The sequence below is a fragment of the Siniperca chuatsi genome, linkage group LG3 (assembly GCF_020085105.1).
Source record: "Siniperca chuatsi isolate FFG_IHB_CAS linkage group LG3, ASM2008510v1, whole genome shotgun sequence".
In the NCBI taxonomy this organism is placed as follows: Eukaryota; Metazoa; Chordata; class Actinopteri; order Centrarchiformes; family Sinipercidae; genus Siniperca; species Siniperca chuatsi.
The window spans coordinates 30600200-30624657 of record NC_058044.1 but is presented as its reverse complement, the minus strand read 5'-3'; the positions used below and the strand labels follow the sequence as shown (position 1 = coordinate 30624657).

The 24458-nt window shown below is 41.3% G+C and overlaps 1 protein-coding gene across 6 annotated transcripts in view; it reads left to right on the top strand.

Annotated features, from left to right (window-relative positions):
- Positions 1-24458, top strand: part of LOC122873236 (VPS10 domain-containing receptor SorCS1) — a 200291-nt gene that overhangs the window by 162626 nt on the left and 13207 nt on the right. For 5 of the 6 annotated variants that reach the window (XR_006377379.1, XR_006377380.1, XM_044189675.1 and 2 more), the window contains exons 12-22: positions 1408-1484; positions 2278-2369; positions 2745-2852; positions 9008-9125; positions 11564-11697; positions 16215-16328; positions 17501-17672; positions 18268-18454; positions 19127-19260; positions 20441-20567; positions 21700-21812. Coding sequence is in view for 4 of the 6 variants with exons in the window: in XM_044189675.1 (XP_044045610.1) it covers positions 1408-1484; positions 2278-2369; positions 2745-2852; positions 9008-9125; positions 11564-11697; positions 16215-16328; positions 17501-17672; positions 18268-18454; positions 19127-19260; positions 20441-20567; positions 21700-21812 (1376 nt within the window). In the remaining 2 variants the exon portion in view is untranslated. The remainder of the gene's footprint in view (positions 1-1407; positions 1485-2277; positions 2370-2744; positions 2853-9007; positions 9126-11563; positions 11698-16214; positions 16329-17500; positions 17673-18267; positions 18455-19126; positions 19261-20440; positions 20568-21699; positions 21813-24458) is intronic. The other variant, XM_044189676.1, reaches the window with a different exon arrangement.

Below are 24458 nucleotides of genomic sequence, written 5' to 3'. Positions count from 1 at the left end.
TGAAGGAGCTAGCCCACAGGCCGCAGCATCTACGTGTGCAGCCGTTGCCATAATCAAAATCTCCTGATCCAGTCGATTTGAACAATTTTAGCTTAGCCCTTTAAATCAAATCGACTCAGATATAATTCAGTGATGTTTCAGCAATAAAGCCGAAAAAAATCATTTAAAACAAAAATGGAGCAAGTCTGAAGGAGCTACCAGACAAAGACAGGCAAGTTTGGTGAATTAAGGACTCAAAATTGTCACAAGGTGCGAATGTGACTGTTAATGTCTGTCTATATGTGTCAGCCCTGTGACAGACTACGCCGTTTGCCTAATGTGAACTGGGATAGGTTCCAGTTTTTCTATGTAATAAGTGATTGTAACTGACACTTCCAGCCCACTGCGACTCTGCACAGAATAATCAGGTATAGATAATGGAAGGATGAGATGGACTTAGCAACTTTTAACTTAGTAAGATGTTATTAGAACTGCTAGGGATGCTAAAAGTAACCTAAACTTTTTGGTTTAAAAAAAGTAGTTTGCTTGCAAAACAAAAGTAACAACAATGGTGTAAAAGAGAAACCGCCAACATGGGAAAGAAAATAGGAAAAACTTTTTTACAAAGCCCTACCACTCATTCACATCTCCTATTTTGTCACTCTCCATTGCCTTTCCTGCATCTGCTGAAGGCTCCCTAAGCTAGCAGTTTAAAAAAGTCCGCCTCTGAACCACAGTCTTGGCCATCAGTGACGGTGGGAGACTCCAGTGACAAAGCTTTCAATGTCAGTTAATAAAAAAGACACATAGAGTCATGAAATGCATGACAATCCGGTGTAGACTTTAAGCTGTATGAAACTACCGTTGACTATGAAATTTGGCAACCTTATACATCGTATTTGTCTGGTGTAGACAATCAGTGAGAAAGATACAGACAGCTGTGTGTCAGGTTAGGTTAGGTTTGTTGGACTGTGACCACACCCAGCGTTATTGTTGGGTGACAATGCCTCTGAAAAAACTTACAGCACTTTCCAGCCCCGTGTTAAACCACCTGGCACCAATTACAGGCTAAATCAAAGCAATTACAGCAGCCTGCACAACATTAGGAAAGCTCGTCTTAATATGGTCAGAACTGCCGAAAGATGAATACAATAATCTGAATTTATTGCTTAATTTAGGAGTACGGGCAAATGTAGCTCTGCACAGTAGGTTTTCTGAAGCACTGTAATTACAGCCACAGTCTGCAGCTGCAGGCTGGAGCCCGTAGCTGTATAACCACTGCCCGTCTAATGGCTTTTTATAAAATTTGGGATTTATTTGATTTCAAATAGACTTCATTTCCTGTGTTTGCATTATGCAGTTTCCAGCCTCAAACAGTTACTGTAGTTTGTCTTCTGTCTGTTCTGTGAATCGCCACCTCACCTCCAGGCTCCATCGGCGCAGAGCTGACCACCAGCAACGTCAGTGTATTTATTACCTCGGATGCAGGAAACACATGGAGACAGGTGAGGTTGCGTTTTTATTGTAAAATGTCCTACTGTTAAAGTTGAATTGGGGTGGATGATCAACTGCATGTGTTAGATATTCCACCAGTCAAAAAAATAAATTAATTGCAGAACACTAATGTAGGGCGCCCTTAAATGTATTTTGCAATTAATTACAATTTTCTTAGCGAAAATTAATTTTGACTTTATTTGCTTTAATTGCTAGTGTCAATTAAGGTCTGCAAATATACAGACATGCACAAAGCAGCAAATACGTTACATTATTAATTTTACAGACTCACACCTGATAATTAATTTTTCCAATGATGTGCCCAATTGATTCACCGCCATATGGACCACCATGAACTGACTGACCTGCCGTCCTCTCGCTGAAAATATCCTCCTCCTCACTCACTCACTCACGCTCCCTGATTTTATAATATAGGCTTTTAATCCTCATACTCTAGCCAGTGTTTTTAAGTTTGATAATCAATTAAGTCTTAAGAGATATTTGATTCAGTCCCTGCATGCAGTGCTGGTGGGTGGCCCTTACCTCGCTTGATCCTGGCGTTTTCAGTTTATGGGGCTTGTTTCTAATTAAACACTGCAATGAAAAATAATTATTCAGAAGCTGATGTAGCAAGTTCTAACCCTGATGTATACTGTGTGTGTTTGTGTGTGTGGTGTATTATTACTTTGCTTACTTGAATGATACAGCGTGGGTGTGTGCAGACGTGTGTTGGACATGCACGCTGGTAACAAGCCACTGCAGAGTGAGCGCTCTCGCTTTTTTTTTTTTTTTTTGTCCCTGCAGATCTTCGACGAGGAGTATGCAGTGCTGTATCTCGACCAAGGAGGAGCCTTAGTCGCAATAAGACACACTCCGCTTCCCATCCGACACCTGTGGTGAGTCATTATGACAGAGACGCCATTTGTCACAGCATGACTAACTCCCTCAGAGGAAGCTCGAAGTCTTCGACTTAAGTTAGTCAAACAAAGGCAAATGAGTTTGTCTTTGAACTGAGGGACGATATTATTCTGGCTAGAAAACCCACCAGTCATGGAAAATTCTGCTTTGACAATTGTCATTCAATTTCACCTTTCAATGTTTGAAGCCATAATTAGTCTGGCTTCTACTGATCAGTGTTCACTGAGCAGAGCACCTCAGCCCTGCGCAGAATATGAAATAAAGTTGTTAGACAACTCCCAGGGTCATTAGCTTGTGCACACAGTCGGGGTGTTAGCGTTGGTTCCTTGTGCAGCTGCTCTTTGTGTTCTCAGGTTGAGCTTTGACGAAGGACAGCAGTGGAACAAGTACAGCTTCACCAACACGCCTCTGTTTGTGGACGGGGTGCTGGGAGAGCCTGGGGAGGAGACTCTCATCATGACGTGAGTGACAAAGATTTGTCAAGATGGAAATCTTTAAATCACACAGAAAAATCAAAGTAACAACAAATAGCCTCTGTGTGGTTGTGTGTGTACATACCGTGTGCATGCTCTCCTCTGCCTTAACCCAAGCCTGTGCTGCTTGCATCTACACTAAGCCTGCTCGATTCAGCATTCCTGACTGCCTGTTTTCCTTTTCATGAATAAAAAAGATTTCTCCCAAGGTCTACCCAACATCAAAACTGGCTGTCTCCAGATTATGATCACAGGAGATCAATGCTTTGGCAGCAAGCGACAGGGTGGCTGTCCATTTGAAAAATATGAAGGAAAATGATCAAAATGATAAAACAAATGCCTGCAAAAACAGACAAGAAACTTTGCTTGAAAAAAAGTTTTAACAGCATTAAAAAGTGGTATAAGCAGTGGGTATGATTCGGCTTGTCCTCAGAACCCAGATTAATGAAGATTCCTTTTGTGTTCTTTCACATTTATTATTAGAATAGCCCAGAGCTGGAGTGCATGCATATGGTATGACACAGCAGTACTCCCTTATTGCAGCAGAGATTTAGGACTTTGGGATGTGATACCAAAGGGTTTCCACAGCCATTACATCAATGTTTCATGACACCTGCCATAAATGACAGACTGACAGTCGGCTCTGACAGTCGGCTCTGTAGTCAGCTCTACAGGAGAGTGATAGGGCACAGCTGGAGATACAGAGAGGAAGAGAGGGAATAGGAAAATGCATAGCATTAGTCTGAATGAGAAGAGAGTTGGGGGAAAAGGGGCAGTGTAAAGACATACTGGCAGGTTCGCACTGCGAATAAGTTCTCGAGGACTAATCAGCTGGCAGACACACCATTAGTTTTCATAACACCATCATGCACTGTTTCTTATCAATTTGTACTCATTTTTACAGTGTCTGCTATGGTCCAGTGCCTCGAGAGCTAATTGACAGATTGATTGTGATAAATATGTTTTGGTATGAATGGTGAGGGGGGTCAGAGCAGAGAAACACACCCACTCAATTTAGCTGGAGATAGAATATTTATCTGGTTAATCTCATAACCTTGGATTCTGCTTTGTTTTTGACCATCTGTTTAAAGAAAGACTGAGACCAAGCACACACTTGTTTCAAACTCAAAGTCCCCCCCCCCCTCCCACCATTATATAATCAGGTCATGCCCACTTGCATCAATAAATATGACACTTTAGATTTTGGCTAATGCCAAATTGCCAAATTTGTCGAAATTCGGGTTTTGAGGTACAGTTTTTTGGCATTTGTGGCGCCTCCTATGGGTCGTGTTCAAAATGCTTTGGCATGCCTATTCCAAAACAAGGCCTGAAGATATCTCCCAAGATTGGACAATTCGTTAAAGAGTTATGGCCAATTTCCTGCTAAGGACCACCTTTTGCAAAGATATTTTGGTTGATGGCGGCCATGTTTATCGACAGAACTTCCTCATTTTAATAGAATTGTGCATCTCAGTCGTGCAATGCTTTATGCAAAATTTGGTGTTGATAGAGTCAAATTTAAAAAATAGATGTCACTTTACTGTTTTTCACATTATGCTAATTAGCAAAAAATCCATCATGGCGGACTTTAATGGTTCAAGAGGCTTTGTTGTAGAGCACATTGCACTGGACTTGGTGTGAGTGGCATGGCATTTTCCAACATTGCATTTTTGGGCCTTAATTTCAGCACCACCATGTGGTGGCCATATTTCTGTGGAAGCATTTGCACTTCAGTTATTAAGTTTCATGTTTCTAGCTCATTCCAGCTCACGACAATTTGAGCTGCGGCATAAGACAACAACAAATAATAATAATAATAATAAACCGGCACAAACAAACAAAATGGGAATTGCCATATTGTAGTGAACTTTTGTTCCGGGCTGCATCGATGATCTTGACAGTGTCCAAAAAAACGGAGGAGCCGGATCACAATGGCACGGGGTCTGGAACCATCTGCTGGCCGTTGTTGCAGTGACCTGTGCGCACATTCCACTTCAAAGGTTTCCTCTTCTAGATCGAGTATCTTGGGTAGCCATTCCTGTGTGAATGCTACTGTGTTCTTCCCCTCCACTCCTTCTGGAAAGCCAATCAGCCTCAGATTTTGTCTACGGGCTCTTTTCTCTTGATCGTCCAGTTCCCTCAGCTCTCTCAGTTCACCTTCTGTAGCTTTTTTGTAGTCGTCAAACTCATGCTGTTTCTCCTCAATGCACTAGACTCGGTGACCGATGGCTTTGTTGTCTCTGGCAATTTTCTCCATCGTTTCAGGAAGTTTAGTTAAGAGGGAGGAAGGTGCACCTTCACAACACTGAAAACTACCCGAGGAAATATCACCCAGACGTGCTGCCACAAGACTAACCAACTAGTCGAATGCCCTGGGCTAATTGCCCTGGTTTTGCTTCGTGTTTTGCTGTTGTGGCTTTTCTCTCGGGAGAGAGGAGGTGAAGGCAGCTGTGGACGGACAGGATTGACTTTTGATGGTGGGGAGGCTTTTCTCCCTCCCCCCTCTTTTTCCCCTGTCCATGCTGGGGCCGATATTTGCCTGGTTGACATGGACATACATTGTCTGAGGAGCTTGGTGTTTGCCCCGGCTTGGCTTGACTCTTTGGCGGGGGATTGTTGCTCTCCTGGGATGCTGAGCGTTGGTTTTTCCTCTCATCGGTATGGACGAGATGCCTGGGCGACCACTATTCTTTTTTGGACACTATTCTATATTTAATGGGTCCCAAATGTAAGTAGTTTACTGGTGGGGTACTTAGAGGGATGTTTAGAAAATGTTCAGAAAGAGCTATAACTTACAGATACAACCTCTAGGCTCTTATCATGTGCTGCAAAGTAATCTTCCCATGGTAAAACAAAACTGATCACTTTCATTTCTGCCCTGCTAAGGCACCGGTTTACTTTTAGTTATTTTCATTTTCCTTTCTCTGATTATCTCTTCAGATCGACATGCAAAGGTAAAATGGGAATTGGTCATTGGCTTTGTTTTTGAGACACTACTAAGGGATTAGCCCTAGTTGCAGCTAATAAATGTATAGCCGTTCACTGGAGAAGTGAGGACCCCCCTAGTGTTATCTTTGTGGCTTAAAGAGCTTTCATCATACTTACCTTCAGAAAAGATTATGTTTAACCTCAGAAAAAAACACCACTTTTTGACAAATGCTGGGGAGGCTTTGTAACCTTTTTACAATATAGAACTTTTGATGTCCATGATCAGACTTGAAGCTGCACTGCAGTGCTCCGCGGGGGTCTTGGGGTCTTCCTGGGGCTTTTGGCTGTGCTTGGGATAGCTCGGGTTTGTGGGGGCGGGGGACGCAGCTATCCTCTGGGACCTGTTTTTTGGGGGCCATATGTGGGGAAGGGACCGGGGTCGTCCCTGTGGGTGTCTCTGGGGTTGGTCGCGTTCTCTGCCTCATTTGATCCAGATGGTCCTGGGCATTCGCTGGCCCTGGTGGGTGCCTAGGGCTTTTGTGTGGTTCTATAAACCACTCACAGTTTGGGTAAAGCACAAAAGGCTGAGTTCACTGCAATATTATGTTAGAGAATAATATACTGCATGCATCATCCTGTTAGTATGTCTATCTCTTATACTTACAAATTTTTGTTTTTTCCCTTTTTTTGTACACCTGTTATACCTGTCATAATTGTGAATATTATCATTATAAGTATTGTTATCCCTCTTATTGCTATTATTTTAATTTCATTTATTTTACCATTTTTTCCCCCCTTGTCCATTATGGACATTTTGGAAGGGGGAGAAAAGGCTCAGGAATTTCCTAAAATAGCTGGGCATTGTAGTTTGTAGCAAACATTAACCAAACCGGAGGAAATAGTGCACTTGTTGGGGATCAATAGCCATTTGGTGCTCTAGTGAGCATTTATGGCTTGGTGTATGTGGGATTAATTTAACCCTTGTGTGGTGTTTTTATTTTTTGTTATTCACCAAGTGTTTGCAGGTCTGGTGGACCCACAACATTATTGGGGTTTTAAAACAATAAAACCACAACAATTTATGTAAAAATACTATACAGATGTTGATTTAATCTCAGTTACAAACAATGTAGACAGCAATTATGGTTCATATTTGCAATTTACCACTGCTAGATCAGATCAGATTTATCAATAAAAATGCTTTTTGTAAAAAAATCTATTATAATCAAGACATGGTGGAATAAATCATGTTGTGGTACATATATTGCACATAAACATATACTGTATATACATGTATATATTTACTTACAGCAGACCAAGGTATGAGTGTCACAAAGACACACACACACACAACAGTATCATTCACACTTACTTTACGTTCTTGAGTTGGTGGTTCTGTAGTACGGGTGGGTGGGGCAGCAGCGTTCTCTTGCTGAATCCTCCCCACGATGGCTGCAGAAGCTGGGATTCTTGGTATATGTTGTCTCCTTTGGATTTGAGGTCTTACCAATGGCTTTCCCGGCTTCTCAAGAAAGCTTCCCTTTGTTCCACTCTGGGTTCAACGCCATACAGATGACAAAAATGTTGAGATGTCCAAGATACTTAAGAATATCACAAGTGTTCAGGGTAGTGTTCTTCTTTTGTAGCTGTAGCCAGTCACCAGCTTGTCTAAATTGCCTACCCCTCCTTTTGTGGTATTGTAATTGTGTTGTGTTCTGGTTTTTGATGCTCCTCGTCACAGATTCTCCCATCCCTATGCCGAGTACTCAAGAGTACCACATTTCTGCCTTTTCTTTGGAACGTAGGACACCAGGAATGTGTCGGTGTGTTTTTTTGTAGTGTTCCTGACATCGTCAGCTGCCTCTTGAGGAGCTCCTGTCCCAGCATGTGATAAGTAAAAAAGTTATGACGTGATGTTGTGACCACAGAGTCCCTGTGTCATGTCCAAGACAACCCCCATCCCTTGGTTCTTCTCAGGGGCTTAGCTCCATGCATATGGTGAAGCAGCATCACAGGCAGCCCCGATCTTGATTCCATATTTTACAGGTTTGGATGGTACATACTGCCTGAAGGGGCAGCAGGCCCTAAATGGCATAAGCTGCTCATCAACATTGACATTGGGCCCAGGGTTGTAAAACAGGGAAAGGCGGTTCACCCACTTGTCCCACACTGACCGGATTGCAGCTTGTCTCTCTGTCGCAGAGCGGGTCTGGTGTCTCGGTTATCAAAGCGGATAATCCTGGAGATGATGTGGAAGTTTTCCAGACACATTGTTGCGCGTAAAAGTTATCTTTCAGTTTCTGCATCCCACAGGGATTCTAAAAATGTACTATTTGATCTCAAAACACCAGCCAGGATAAGAACCCCAAAATAAGCCTGCAAATGGGTTTGGTCGTTCTCCTTCTGCTTTTCTCCACAAACACGCCTTCCCTCCAAATCTTCTGGATGGTGTCTGGGATGAAAAGTTCAAAAGAAGACATTATGTCCTGCACAATAGTAACCGCCATCCACATCGGTTTCATCCTCATCACTTTTTCATTTCTTGGCCATGAAGACCATTCGATTTCACCATTTTTTGACATCCATATTTCTCCTCCTGCAGGACGCTGATGGCCCTCTGAGCAGAGATTCTCTTTTGCCATTGTGATAACGAGCCATGCACGCAGAGCTATTTGTTGTGAGAAAATGTTTAATGTTTAGATTGGGAAAGACAGTAACATTATGCAGTTTCTCATAAAACATTGTGTAGTTTGACACACTACAGATGGCACAGATTGCAGGAAATGTGGGTGGTGCCAAACACCATATATGAAATGTAAATGTGTAAGTGGGGTATACAGTGTGCACTCAGGGAAAATGTGTTCTTTTACATGTTCTTCACAGAAAATGAGCCACGGGCAATTTTTCTTTTAGTGAACATTAAAAAAGGGTCCCACAGACCTGAACCCTACACAAGGGTTAAATAAACTGCAGTGCCTGTGTTCACCACAACAATGTGGCTCAATGATGTGTTTTAATAGTTTTTGGACAAGGTATATCTTAGTAGTAATTATTATTATCAATTCATTATTGGCTTTGGTCTTCTTGTGGAATTTGTTGACAATAAGAAAAGCATAGAATATGACCAGTCTAATCCCTTAGCACCTATTCTACTGATCCTTATCTGCAGCATGTTTTGTATGTAACAAGCAGCAGCGTGCGTGGCTGTTTTCCAGGATATTCGGCCACGTCAGTCATCGCTCAGAATGGCAGCTGGTGAAAATAGACTTCAGGTCCATCTTCAACAGGAGGTGCACAGAGGCGGATTATCAGACGTGGCACCTACACAACCAGGTATGGTCCATGCCAGCACAGAAATAAAGACTAGACTTTTTATCACATGTCCCTAAAAATGTTTTTGACGATTGGTGGAGAAATCTACATCTAAAGCTCATTTGGAAGAGAATCTCAAACTAGATTCACTTGCTTTATACAATTACTATTTTGTTATAAGACAGGGAATAGGGCTAGTGTGTCTGTGTGTTTTTAGGAGCTCCTAAATTAAAATGCTTCATTATAAGTTACCAGATGTTATGTTAAATCTCGTTCAAAAATGGTTAAAAAAAAAAAAAAATTGTACACCATGACTGACATTGATGGATGAGTTGATGGGCCCCTTGGCACAAATGTGTAGCGGCAAACTCCCACAAGGCTAGTGGTCATTTCACGTCTGTTTCAGTGACATTTTGCAGGTTAACCCTAAATGTTAAGTGTTGCTGTTGGTTGAAAACTGCACTTGAGCTAAAGTATTTTGTTCATGCTGCAGATGAAGGGAGGCCGTCTGACTCTTTTCCCAAGCGTTCTTCCACAGCAGATCCACACTGACACTCCTCTCTACAAATATCATACAAAATATTATAGGACACTATGCAAAAAGTTATAGGGAACCATCTCAGGAAACCTTTGATACAGGTTATATTTTCACAAAAGGTTCTTAAAATACACATAATATCAGATCAGACTTTATATTGGCTGATGCTCAATATAAAAAAATTCACATCAGGACCAGGAACAAAAGAAATAAATACCTACTTTTGACTCTTTGACTTTCCAATAAGAAATGTTAACCATCAGTGCAAAAAGGTTTAGGGGCCCCCTGATCCGTTGGTCCCCGGGGCCTGTGCCCAGTGCTGGATAACTTAAGTATCCGAAATCACTCTCTTGTGCACTCATTTGGTACTCCCTATATAATACTCATAGTGAGCAGTAATGAGCACTTATGAATCATTCATCATTCATCAATCAATCATCATTTTGCGTCATCACTGACAGGTGAAATTTGGCACGACTGTAATTTTTGCATCCATAAACAGTGTGCTTTGTATAGTGTGCTTTGTAAAGAGGGATTTTTGAGGGTACTACATAGTGCATATAGAATTCAGACACTCAAATAAAATAGCAGAGAGTAAATATAGTGCTCTATGTAACACATAGGGAGTGATTTCAGACACAACCTATGTGTCTAATGTGAGCACACTTAGCTTATGGATGCACCTCTATTCTGCTGCATAAACAAAACCCCTAAAGAGGATTAAAGATTTGACTTAATTAGCTATTATTCCAAAGTAAGATGTCATTTCCTTCATGGAAAATTAAATTATCTAAAGTCTGTGGAGCCCGTCTTCTCTCTAGCACTGCCTCTTAAGGTTTAGTTGATACAGAGGTGAGCTTGACCAAGGCCCCTTGATCAAAAGCCAGGCTCCATTGTCAGGGTGTGATCACTGGATGACCATCTCTGCTTTTAGCCTGGCTGTGTAGTGAGTGGACTAAAGCTGGGCATCTCTCTGTTCCCTGAGCACTTATGCAGATTCTCCACCAATTCCTGCTGATGCTCTGAGTGAACCAACCTTATCCCCCCGCATACATTAAACCTCCCCGAAAACCCCTCAACCTGGCCAGGCCTGAAGCCGAGCCAGAGACTTAGAGCATGCCTTTATTCATGGCCCAGTTCTGTAATTGGTTTCGACACCCATATGCTCAGAGCCAGCTAATGATCAAAACATATAGCATGGAAGACGACGAGAGTCCAAGCCAATTACAGGGCTAACCTGCCTAAATGTAGAGGTACTGTAGGTCCTAGTCTGCCGAAGCACTACCTCAAAACATAGGACAGTGTCTGAGTCTTAAGACCGCTGGGAAAGGTAAGGACATTTTCAGGAGCTGGGAGTCTATTTGTGGATACAGCCAGATTTTTTAAGCATCTCACTACTGACACCTAATGCACAAAGACAGAATGTTCTGTTAATAGAAACAGAGCAGCAGTGTAGGACGGAGGATGCAGTCAGACAGATTGGTGTTATCTTCTCATCTTTTTTGTACTCCAGCTGATTTTATATTCACTTCCCACGCATAGCTACATGGCTAAAAATGGATTGGCTGCTGGCAGCTTTTGCGACTGAAGCTCCTTCTTTTTCGTTCATCTCAATATCACACAAAAAAATCTCTAAAAATGAACTCAAGGAGCACATTCTCCAGTGTGACACTTGCGACGGAGGAACAGTTGTTGAGTTTAGCACACCACACAGCACGAGCCCGTAAACATTCGCTGAACAGGAATGCACAATGAGCTGAAGTTAAGCAAGGCAACAGTGCTTTTCACACACAGTGTGATGCACACATGGTTGGTTGCATCGTGTAAATTATTTATGGTGGCAAGTTACAAAAGCAGCTCATTTTTGAAACTCTCTCCGTGTGACTTTCCTCTCGTTTCTCTCTTGAAATCGGGGCCGCAGGGCGATCCGTGCCTCATGGGAGTGAAAAGAATCTACCGGAAGCTTAAGCCCACGTCCAGGTGCGTTATGGGAAAGATGTACTCTGTGTCGATGACGTCGGGCCCCTGTGACTGTACAGAGGCTGACTTTGAATGGTGAGTACACTTTTCGTTTTTTAACCATCCCATCTGCATTCTCTCTGTATGCTTTCTAAAGGGGAATTCCAACAAATTTAACAAAACACAGTCAGTTCACTAGTCATGATGAGTACTACTGAGCCTATGAAAACACTTGTATAATGTATTCTGTGGCTCTAGAGGAAGCTTTTCTGATCTGAGAAAATAAACCCAATGATGTCACCAGAGTTATCTTAGCTTAGGCTTGCACTACAAAGCAGACGCGTCATGCCGATTCAAGCTGGGGGGGCACATACAATTATTTTTATAATATGTAGTTATGATCCTTTCATATTATGAGTAAAATGTATTGTTCTGATTATGTCATAGATCGTACCTCAAAAAGTCACTCACCCCCTTTCCCTGCGTTATAAGTTTCTTCCAAAAGTCGGTTGGCAGCAGCAGGTAGGCACGCACACAGCACATCAGTCTTTGAGTAGATGAGGCTACAGCTTAACGGTGTGTTGCTGAAGTGGTTAGTAGAGCATCAATCCCTTTTTAAAACGTCTGAAAATTAAATGCAAGAAATGCATTGCAATGCATGAAAATCCTACACTTGGCTATTATTGCTCCCCCCCTCTAGTTATATCAGTGTGTTTAGGTGTGGTTATAGGTTATATGTACTTAGGCTAATGGTGATGATGAATCTTTCAAAGCGGCTGAGCAGTTTGGAAAACAGGTTACTGCTGCTCAGTCTGAGCTTTTATTGGCCATGGAGCATCTGTACTCATGCATCCACCCCACCACTGCCACAGGTGGACTTTCTCCCTCTTTATGCCGCTCGTTATACTACGTCACCTGATTTCCTTTAGGCTTTCTGGCAGCCCTGTGCATCCCATACCAACACTGAAGGGTACCTTGTGCGTCTTTATACAGGGGCGTATTTGACGCCCTGGGAATGAGAACGGGCTGGAATTTATGCCGCTTAACATTTTTGGGTGACGCAGAGAAGATTTAGCTCTTTTTCAAGAAAACTGGCAGCAGTGCAGGAGCTAGTGTAGACGTGAGTGAATAAATGAGTGTCATTTTCAATAACCATAACAGCACAAATAATTGACTTGAAAATCTCTAAATAAATATACAGTATTTACCCTAATATAAAGGGGGATATTACTGAGCTACAAAAACTGGTTTGGTGAAGTATTAAAATAACCCCCCCCAAAGTCTTTGAATATATATGACAAATTGCAGATAATTGCATCATTAGTTTCTTTTTTTCTGGGGAAGGACCCCCATGCCCCCAGAATTTTGTCGTGCATGATGCCCAACTTATTATGGTGTGTGTGGGTGTTGACATGTTAGTGAGGGTCTAAAGAAAAGATACAATTTATTTGCATTATGGGAAATGTAGACCTGACCTAAACTAGGGACTTAAAGTCACCTCTGACTCTGTTGCTTCCATTTTTTAAATCTGTCTCTTGTGAGCCCCCCAACTTTAACTTTAGAGTGCAATATCAAATTGGTGGATTTCCCCTTTAAATGATCTTTCTGCACAAGCAAGGCATCACAAAGCTGTGAGTTTGAATTCCAACATTGCTTGGGACGAGTTAATTTCAAGAAGAAGAGGGCAAAAATTCTCTCCTTTCAAGTATGGTTGACGTGAATTTGAGCAAGGTCCTAAATACCCAACTGCACCCTAAATCAGTGATGAATTTTACATCATGTGTTAAGGAAGAGTCAGTGTGTCTCCCTCCACATGTTACAACTGTACTGTATATTGTTAGTTTCCTGATCTGGTCTGAATAAGAGTGTAAATCGAGTCCCCACATCAATATCTTTCAGAATGCACTTTACATTGTACTTTTTTGGTTTGTATGTTCAGCACATGGGAGCAAAAGACTGACACAGTGACCCATCCCAATAACTACATACTAATAATACCCAGTATGAACTATGTACTCATTTTCATAGTATACTGTTTTTACAGTTAGTATACAAGAAATCAATGTGCAGGAAATGATGCAATATGTGTGCTGACAGACGTCACCCAAACTGTAACTTTGAATGCCACTGCAATTAAAATTTCGAACAAGGAGAAGGCAAAATGGAGTTGTTCTTCGAGTTCTCTCACCACCATCCACAAGTTAATTTTAGTTTTTGTCCCTATACAACTCCTACTGTGAGCTGTGTGGGCAATTCTAAGCCATTATTCCTAACCAATAACACCAAAAAAAGAACGAAAAAACAGACATGTCTGTGATACACTACACTACAATGAAAATATCATTGGCAACCATTAATTCATTGTAGATCAAGAAAAATCACAGAATAAAGTAAGTGCAAAAAATCTTTGTTGTTAGAGGAAAGGAGACAAGTCATGTAAATGAACTGGAGATAAATACGCTTTTAAAAAGTTGCATTCATCAGTCAAAACAAGAAAAAACAAGCCAATAAATGTGATAACTTTTTTAAATTCTGGGGTTAAAACGTTTCACAGTTTGATCTTTGTATTTGTACACTGTGGAATTCTTGGATAACACGGAATTCGCCATCATTGGGAGGACAGATAACAAAAGTGAGAACAATAAATAACAGAAGTTAGCTAAGGAAGTGTTAACCCAGGTATTTCTCATGTATTTGGCTCTGATCCTCAGCCTTACAGATAGAGGAAATACATAAGGAAGGAAACTGGGTTTAAATGAGGGATTGCAAGATAAGAGGTCACCGTCATGGATAACATCCTCCAGATTATAACTGTAGAGCAGCTCTGGCAGATCCTCTTGGAGGCTGCTGCTAAATGGAAACCAGTCAACTGCTTAAACATGTTTCTGCGTGTGTGTGTCTGTCTGTGTGTGTGTGTGTGTGTGTGTGTGTGTGTGTGTGTGTGTGTGTGTGTGTGTGTGTGTGTGTGTGTGTGTGTGTGTGACATACATTACTCATGCTGTGGGGACAGAAATCTGTTTACACATTGTGGGGACTTTTCTTCCTTTTTGGGACAAAACAGGATATATATGGTCCCCATAATGTAATTCATTAAATGTTAGGATGAAGACTTGATTTAAGTTGAGGTTAAGTTGAGTTGTTTAGGTTAAGGTTAGATGATGAAAAGGGTTAGGCAAGTCGTGGTTATGGTTAGGGTTAGGGTAAGTCTCCAGGAAATGAATGTAAGTCAATCTAATGTCCTCTGAAGTGATGGAAACACAACTGTGTGTGTGTGTGTGGGCAAGTGTGTGTATTCATTACCAGATATTCAATTGATTTCATCTGAATGGGTGCCATCGTTTCCACCCTGAAGGACAAAGTGTTCAGAGGAAAAATTATAATTCACATCTGCTTTTGGAGCTGCTGCTAGTGAGTCTTTATATTACAACGGCATTTACAGAGAATGTTTTTCAACATCCTCACAACCCGCTTTCTTTGAATTATCAGCAGTATTAATGATGCTTTTATTTATTTTTTTTTGCTTTGGTCCCAAATCTTCAGGTCTCTTGAGTGAGGCAGCTCTTGGAATAAGCACCATCAAAATCATAAATCTTCAAGCCTAATAGCTTTCATTAACAATCACAACACTTTTGCATCTGTGTGCATGTCGCACTAATTGGGGCAATTTGTTCCTATCATTTTGGGGACACAGCACTGCTCTGCCTTTTAATTTGTAGGACAAACAAGTCGTGGGCTGTGTTTAAAAAGCACCAAAGAGGCACAGAACAGTTGCTGTAACTACTGTGAAGTCAATACTAAAATAATAATAATACACTTTATTTGTATAGCACCTTTCATACAAGAAATGCAGCTCAAACTGCCTTACAACAAAGGAGATTACATGCACAGAGTGCTTCACATGAAAGACACAGAATGAACATAAAAACAGGGATAGAATGCCATAATTCATGTAAAATAAGAACATAAAACCCACTAAATAATAATAAAAATTAAGTAAAAAAAAAACAAAACACATCGAATGCATAAAATCACATAAAATACAGCATTTTAAAAGTAGTGAACTGCTGCACTTATTTTAGTGCAGAGTTTCTGGCTTGTATCAGGAAAGTCACAGCTAATTAAAGGCTAAAGTGAAGAGATCAGTTTTTGGCTTGCTTTTAAAAAAATATTTAGCGAGCTGGCTTCCCTGATGTTCCATAGCTTTGGGTTGTAATTGACAATAATAATAATAATAATAATAATAACTATTTGTATAGCATATCTCATGATGCAATGTGATCTCTTTTTTTGTATTGGTTAAAATCCTGGCTGCAGCATTCTGAATTATCTGTAATTTTCTTAAAGACTAAATGACACAGTACACAGTATGTCTAAAATACAGAGCATCTTTTTTCAGCTTGGAATATTTTATTATTTTTTGACTGATTTGTCTGTGAGTAATATCAGTCATTTTACAAGTACGTGTCACACTTGTAATAGTCTGTGTCTCATTTTAGAATTGAATTTTCCAAACAGAGCCTCAGGAATATTTGCATCCATCTTGTCTGTCAGTGTTTCCTCTGTGGTCCTGATTGGATAACTGTTTCTGTTTTTCTCTCCATGGATCATTACAGTGATTATGGCTATGAGAGACGGACCAACGGCAAGTGCACACCGGCCTTTTGGTTCCATCCATCATCGATGTCCAGGAGTTGCACCACAGGGATGACTTTCCTTAACAGCACTGGGTAAGCACAGGACGAGAACATACTAGAATGCACATTCTAAATAGGGACGCGCAGGCATTGGGTAAAATGAACGGTGAATTTGAGTTGAATAGCTCAGGGCACATTAATTAGTTTCTCAGGGACAAAAAGGACTGTGGGCTGAATGATCAAACATGCACTTAAAAACAATCAGGGACCAGCAAGTATAACCCACTGGTACTAATGCGATCTACTGTTAGTGAAATAGTGTTTGCATGTCATATCAAGAATTTGAAAAAGGTAACAATGAAAGATTCAATACCCTGATCAGTGTAAGATTGTGTAAAGCACTATGGCTTTTTCCAGAATGTTCTCTCTCTGACAAAACAACCTCACCTCAAGGCCATTTAGTAGCTGTTCGGGAGCTTAACGGGCTCAGAAGAAAATTGAAAATTGAACATCTACATTTCCGAGACAACTGGGCAGATTCCATCTGCTAATGAAAACTATGTCAAATGACTGAACACTACTTTCTGTTAACAATGGACACTGCTTTCTTCATTCAACTGTGGAATTTTTGAGGGCACTATATAGTGGATTTACACCCTCAGAATTCGGACACTCAAAGAGAATGGCGGACAGTAAATTTAGTGCTCTATATAGTAAATAGGGAGTGATTTCAGACACAGCCATTTTTTCCACATTTTAGATTCCTTGTCAAAGGGCACCCTTTTTATGTTCCTGTTTATGCCCCTCACCATACAAACAACACTCCAGACACTTACCATGTGTTAAGTGTTTGTTGTAACCCATATGTAGAGTTTCACATTTTCTATTTGAGACAGCACAGAATGAATATTAAAAGGGTTGGTTCACCCTTTTTCTCATTGACTTCCAGTGATTTCTAGCCATGCATATTGTTTTGGTTTTATTTGTCCAACTTTTGAGATATCCATCTCCAATCCAATCCAATCCAATTTCTACTGCCACCCCAGTACAATGGAAATGATGCTCACATGCTTTGACAAATGACATAAAAAATGTAATCAGTAATATCTCTTTCCAAACAGTGCTCCTGCTACTCTGGATAACCCACAGAACACACTAAGTTTTTATTGGCTTTAACTATTACTGTATTTTATCCATATCTATGGATAAAATACATACATGTCATATCTACATGTATAAGCTTTTTTGTGTTTTTCCACCCCCAGCTATAGGAAAGTGGTCTCTAATAACTGTACAGCTGGAGTAAGCATGGAGTACACAGCCAGGAGGCAGCAGTGTCCCATCCAAGCACCCAAAGGTCTCCACCTGGTCACCAGCGAGGGCACGCTGACAGCCATTCTGGGCACCAATGTCACCTTCCTTGTTTTTCTGGAGGAGGTGAGCTATTTTCTGTACTTCTAAAAAGGCTCATGAACTGTCGCACCAAGTAAATGTCATTATATTCAGAATGTAAGCAAGGGTAAAGCCTGAATTATTAATATTTTCTACATAACTCAACATTACATAGTGTAAGTCAAGATATTTCTTGAGTTTGCTATATGTTTTAGTAAATCAGTAGTTTGAAACTACTGTCCTAAGAACTTAGGAAGGACTTTACACATAAACAGCTATTCAAAGGAAATTACAAATAGCTGATGCAACCCAATCCTAAGGATGCACTTTGGCTCATAGGGGACCAGTAATTCCGCACCCATGAACTCTGTACTTAGGATGCAGTAACTGACTATATACACCAGTTGGTGGTTTATTTGAACCACCATAGACGTACCATAGACTATGATGAGTACATACCTTTTTAACATGAATGACCACAGTGACAAGATCTGACATTACCCATCTTTTTTCCAAGAAGAGCCAAGTGGTCCGTGGAGTGCTAGTGAAGCGCAATATAACCAGTTACATGAAACCTGAGTGAATCTGTGGGTGATAAAGGGCCAACCCAACAGATTTGTGGGTTGTTTGTTCTGTGCAGGGCGACGGGGCGAGGACAAGCATCACGCTGGACTTTGGAGACGGCCACGCTCTGACCTACTCCAATGTGAGCTCTATTGAGGACGGGATCAAACACATCTACAAAGCTGTGGGAATCTACCGGGTGACTGCCACTGGGGAGAACAGCCTCGGCTCAGAGACTACCATGCTCTACCTGCATGTAACATGTGAGATACTGAGGAGTTTTGTGTATATGAATGTGTATGTGTATTTATTTAGATAGGGGAATCTCCAATTTTTGCGCTCATGCTTTCGGCTTGTTGTGCTTTAGACTTTTTATCATATTCGGTGGAATTGCCAAGCGGTCTGCTTGTACACAGTGTACCACGTTCTGTGCTTCTATCTCTTCATAGAACATGCTCCCCTCCCATAACCAAACAAACAAGTGAGATAAAACAAATCCCAGTACACTTCCACTCAAGTCAGCTTATGCTTCAGTGCCAGTCAGCCTACGGAAGCCACTGTAGCCTCATATGTAACAAGGCTGACCACCCCTGGTGTATTTGAGGGGTGACAGATGTAACGGAACTGACTTATTGATCAGGGAGCGCCGTTCCCCCCACCAATCTGTCAATCCTATGTGCCAGACGAACAAATAGAGCCACCGCAGGCTCAAGAGTGCCACGGATGAAAAATAACACACAGTTGGCAGCCAACGGTCCCAGCGCAGTAGAGAATTCTGAACAAGCTCACCCCCTACCCACCTATAAACCCACTCTCCACATTTTTTTCTTCATTTGAAACAAGCTGTTGTTTCTTCCTTTTTTTTTTTCTTCTTTTTGCACATTGCAGTGCAGTACATTGAGTTCAATCTGTGATGTATATGTGTGCCTGAGTAGGTCAGCTGGAGTATATCCATCTCTCAGCTCCCTTTGTGGCGGTGAGGAATAAGGAAGTGAACCTGACTGCTGTTCTGTGGCCCAGCCAAGTGGGAACGGTCACCTACATCTGGTGGATCGGAAATAACACAGAGGTACTGTACACTCAAGACTTTCCCACTTCTCTCTGAGCTTTTACTTCTGTTACGCCTTTGCCTGTTTGCAATTAAGTAGGTGGCTGACTCTTCTGCTCCGAAATGTGGGAATCATTATTTTGTGAAGGTATTTTTGTACATCCAGGTTGCAAAAATTGTGGCATTGTTAATCAGCTAAAAAAATAAAAAAAAATTGCTGAGCATGCTGACATATAACAGACACAAAGCAGCTTAATTACTATTAGCCAGTTAAGTGTATCCATAATTTATTCTTACTCTTAACTCCAACTAAGATCTGAAGCTGCCAGACAGAGCTGATCAATCCAAGGGAGTTAAAGAATCAGAAAAGACTCTTCCGAGCCCTAGCCATGCAGATAATTTTAGTTTTATGTGCACAACCCTCCCGTTCAACTCCTAGTAAGACCTCAAACAAGTTGAACCCCCCCAAAATGTTGAAGTAACAAAGCGTTACTAGGATAAGTAACTGTAATGTAATCCATGAACCACAGATTGAAATCTCTCGTGACTGAAAATAACACATATTGTACTGTCTAATTGCACTATTTCTGAAGAAGGAAATACATTTTTTGTAATTCATGTGTGAACTATCCCTTTAAATGTTTACTTACAAAAATAAACTTTTAAGCATTTCCAAAATGCTAGCTGAATCTTAGTAAGATGTTGTTTTTTAGCTAGAAGACACTGTAAGCCTCCATCTCTCTGGACCAACAGATGCACTGTAAGCTGGAAGCCCTATATATAGAAATGATCCACTCTCACTATCTGTCTACATAATTGTAGTTGTATAAATGTGTTTGTTCAGCACCAACAGGGGCCTTCCACAAGGACAGCCAGTTATGTCAGTTGGTAATAAACTGTGGCAGTATTTGCATCTTATAGCTATTTGAAGAACAAATGGAGATGTGAGTAATGACAGGAAGGAGCTGCCGGTGTCACACAGGGAACTCTCTGTGGGCCCCAACACTGTATACAGCACAGATTGTTGCAAAGCTCTAGTGTATATTCGTCCGTGTGTGTGTGTGTGTGTGTGTGTGTGTGTATGAGTGTGTGTGTATTTGTGAGCGCGCCAGCAGGCTGTCACCTCTTGATAGGGGTCTCGCACAGGAACCCCCCCGATTCTGACTCTCTCCGTCTCTGTCTCTCTCTCTTTCTCCCCCAGCAGCCAGTAATCACCCTAGAGGGAAGTGTGGCGTGCACGTTCTCCCGGGAAGGCATCAGTACAGTCACTGTGCAGGTGTCTGCAGGGAATGCTATTCTGCAGGACAGAAAAAACATTGCTGTCCACGGTGAGCCAACCCTGTAACTCTATCTGCACCGGGATCCTGTAACTCTGTAAACACATCGATAAGATGTCTCACACAATCTACTTAATAAGAGACAGATAGATGTTATTATAATCGTTATTAAAGGATAATTCCGCTTAATTACAACTTATTTATTATTATTATTTTATTTTTGTTGTTTTGGCTACCCTTCGTAATAATAATATTGTACTTCCCAAGAGGTACCACTTTGTAAAAAGTCAGCTTTTAGAAAGGGTTGTTCTTATGATTAAGATTTCTTCTGAAAGTATTTTGTAAATAACATCAATAATGCCATTAGTTACAACTTATAAACCATCTGGAGATCTGGAAACACAATGACATCTCCAAAAAGAGTCAGTCAGATGATCAAAATTATATCGTCAGACTGTCTGTCGTAAACACCCATCACAAATTACAGACCGGCATCTTGATGCAACTTCGACCTAATATATACAATACTTGTACGCACACAGTATTCCTGTGCAGTAGAGTATTATTCATGATTCTTGACAACATGTTTAGAGCTTGGCACGGTGAAGCACCTGCCTAAATTAGAGAGCCACTGCAGCCCTACATCACCAGTAGGTCTCTAAGGTCCTCTGATCAGGGTTTGCTGAATGTTCCTCGCTTCAGGCTTATAGCTAAAGGAGACTGTGCTTTTGAAATGGATGCTCCTAAAACTTTGGAATTACTCAGTAACATTCATCCAGTCACGGTGGGTTACCAACTCAATTATTAGTGCCACATCACTATATGCCAGTTACTGGATGGGTACTCTGTATCGGCAGATAGCCTGAATTTAGGGTATCAGATTCGATTTCGGGAGAGAAAAAGTCAGATGAGTGCATCTCTACTATTATTATTCACTCGTTTTAAAGTATCCTGTGGATTCTTTAGTTCTTAACCTAACAAATGTGTTGAAAGCATTTCCATCCTCATAAAACCTTTGCAAAGCTGATTTTTTTATCTGAAATGATGGCCAAAACTATGAAAATGTAATAAACTTCAATTATCCTCTAAAGAAAGTGGTAGATTTGAGCTGAATCTAAAGGGCTGAACTCTACATTTAGTAACAGTACAAAGTAATCTCACGTGCATTTACTACTCACTGCAGACTATTTCCGATCTCATCTGCTCGCCTTTTCATCAAACCTGGATGACCACAACCCTGATGTTGCAGAATGGAGGCTGGATGTGAGCAGAGTCATCAAGAACTCTCTGATCCAGGTAATGCTCTCTCAGGTCTTTTCATGGAAACCGTTGCTTTATTCTGGTAAATACTGTCAGTGCTTGACCGGGCCTGTGACGGTCGATGAGTGCAGCGTGACCTCCCCAAGGCTTTGAGACATGAATCTGACTTTTATGATGACAAATGACAAGGCAAGAGGGAGGAGAGGGGGAAAAATATAGTTCAAGAGCATGCTGATTGCTGCAGCTCGCACACACTCTGTGAGTTCAGGGCCATACAGTAAGGAGGTTGTTGAAGCTGAAGTGCACAGAAGACTAAATGTTAGAATGTGCCTATTGTGTGTTCTACACTCGACATCTTCTCTCTCCCGTAGTTTTGTGCTTTCTCGTCTTTCTCCTCTCTCCTTCTGTCGCTTTCAGCAGGTATTTCTGCCTCCGGAGCTGCAGAGTCTGGATCTGTGGTTGCAAGCCACCTACCGCCCCCATGTTCCTGCTCGACAACCGCTATTACAATTATTATTATTAGTCTTATTATTATTATTATTATTATTATTATTCCTATCATTATTATTATTATTATTCCTATCATTATTATTATTTTTATTAATATTAATATTACCACTACCATTACATTATTATTATTTTAAATTTCTATGTCTAATTTGCATTTGTGCTCCTGTATGCTCTTTCCTCCTGCTCTCTCTCTCTCTCTCTCTCTCTCAACCCAACTGGCAGCGACAGATGGTCGCCCACCCTGAGTCTGGTTCTTCCTTAAAAGGTTAAAAAGTTAAAAACTTAAAAAGTTTTTCCTTGCCGCGGTCGCCAAGTGCTTGTTCTTGGTGGGAACTGTTGGGTCATTATAGAGTACGATCTAGACCTGCTCTACAGGAAAAGTGCAATGAGATAACTTCTGTTATGAATTGGCGCTATATAAATAAATTGAACTTGAAGGGACGCTTGGAGTCAAGTGCTTTGCAACCTGTCAAGTGGAAGACATGATTCAAACCCACACATAACATGTCAGGTACAGATTTTGCCTCATTAACTTTATGTTTTTTTACAACATCCGCAGAATGTCAATACTTTTCTGATTCCTGGGAAGACACAATCTGGGCATTGCATCATGTTTTCATACTTTTTGATCCTACAAAATCAAAACTGGTGCCAAAAATATACCCGGCTGCTCTTCAGTGAACATGTCTGTTTTGTTATTTGTTACTGACATCATTTTTTCTTGACAACCCCAGCCTGGAAGGCAGAACACCAAAAAAAACTTTCAGATGAAAATATGACATGATAGCTTAAAACATTCACATTCACAAGACTCACTGCAGCAAATCCATGCAAGAGCTGGAATAAGAACCAGAGGCTCATTTAGGAATCAGTGAAAACATTCAGTAAATTACATGCTCTCTATGTGTTTTACATTCCTATCAGACTGAGTAGAGCAGCAACATATACAGTATACATCAAAATCCAGCTACATGATGCTGTTAATAAAATGTCTGAATAGGGCTGGGTATGGTTTCAAATTTTGTGATGCTCTAGTACATAGATGGTTTATGAGATAATGAGGCCATGGGCACAGACACATAAAAGCCCCCACCTCTTCCTATGGTGCAAGGTTATATTTTCTTATAGCATACCTATTGTTTTGTCAAACCTATTGAAATTGCTTTACTAGTTTTAATGTTGTTACACTGTATCCTAAGTGCACACTGCAACTTTGCAACTGCAAAAACTGAAAAATAATATGGAAATATCAGATTATACTCAGTCTCCTCAACAAACAGTCAGCTGTCAAGTCTACTCCGCCTCCAGAAGACCGGCCACTGTCAGTATCCGCAGCAGATGTGAGAAGAACCCTGCTGAGAGTGAATATGAGTAAAGCTGCTGGGCCTGATAACATCCCTGGCCGTGTACTAAGAACATGTGCCAATCAGCTAGTCGATGTCATTACTGACATCTTCAACATATAACAGGAGAGCGTTCCCACCTGCTTCAAGACAGCCACCATCGTCCCTGTAAGTCTGTAGTGTCTAGTCTAAATGCCTACCATCCTGTTGCTCTCGCCCCCATTCTGATGAAGAGCTTTGAGAAACTAGTTCTCCAGCACATCAAAGACAACATCTCAGCCAGCTTGGACCTTAACCAGTTTGCATTCAGAACCAACAAATCCAAAGAGGATGCCGTCTCCACTGCCCTCCACGCAGCCCTCACACACCTTAAACAGCAAACAGACCCAGACAGTTTGGATTGGCAGGCACACCTCCTCCACTCTACAGCTCAACACCAGAGCCCCCCAGTGCTGTGTTCTCAGCCCCCTCCTGTTCAGGCTATACACCTATGATTGCAGCCCCCGACACGGAGACAACTCTGTTATGATGAATTCATATTGTTGAGGAAATCAACAATCTTGCAGATTGGTGCACAGAGAACAGCTTCAGAAAAACCAAGGAGCTGATCGTTGATTTTAGAAAAAAGGAGACGAAGACACACACCCCTGTCGTCTATCGAGCATTGGTGATATCTGTGAGATGAGGTGTCTGCACAGAGCCCAAAGGGTGCTAAAAGACAGTATCCACCCCAGCCCACAGTCTGTTCTTCCTGCTGCCATCTGGCAGGTGATACAGAAGTATCCACTGCTGTACCATCAGACTACAGAGCAGCTTCTTTCCTCAGGAT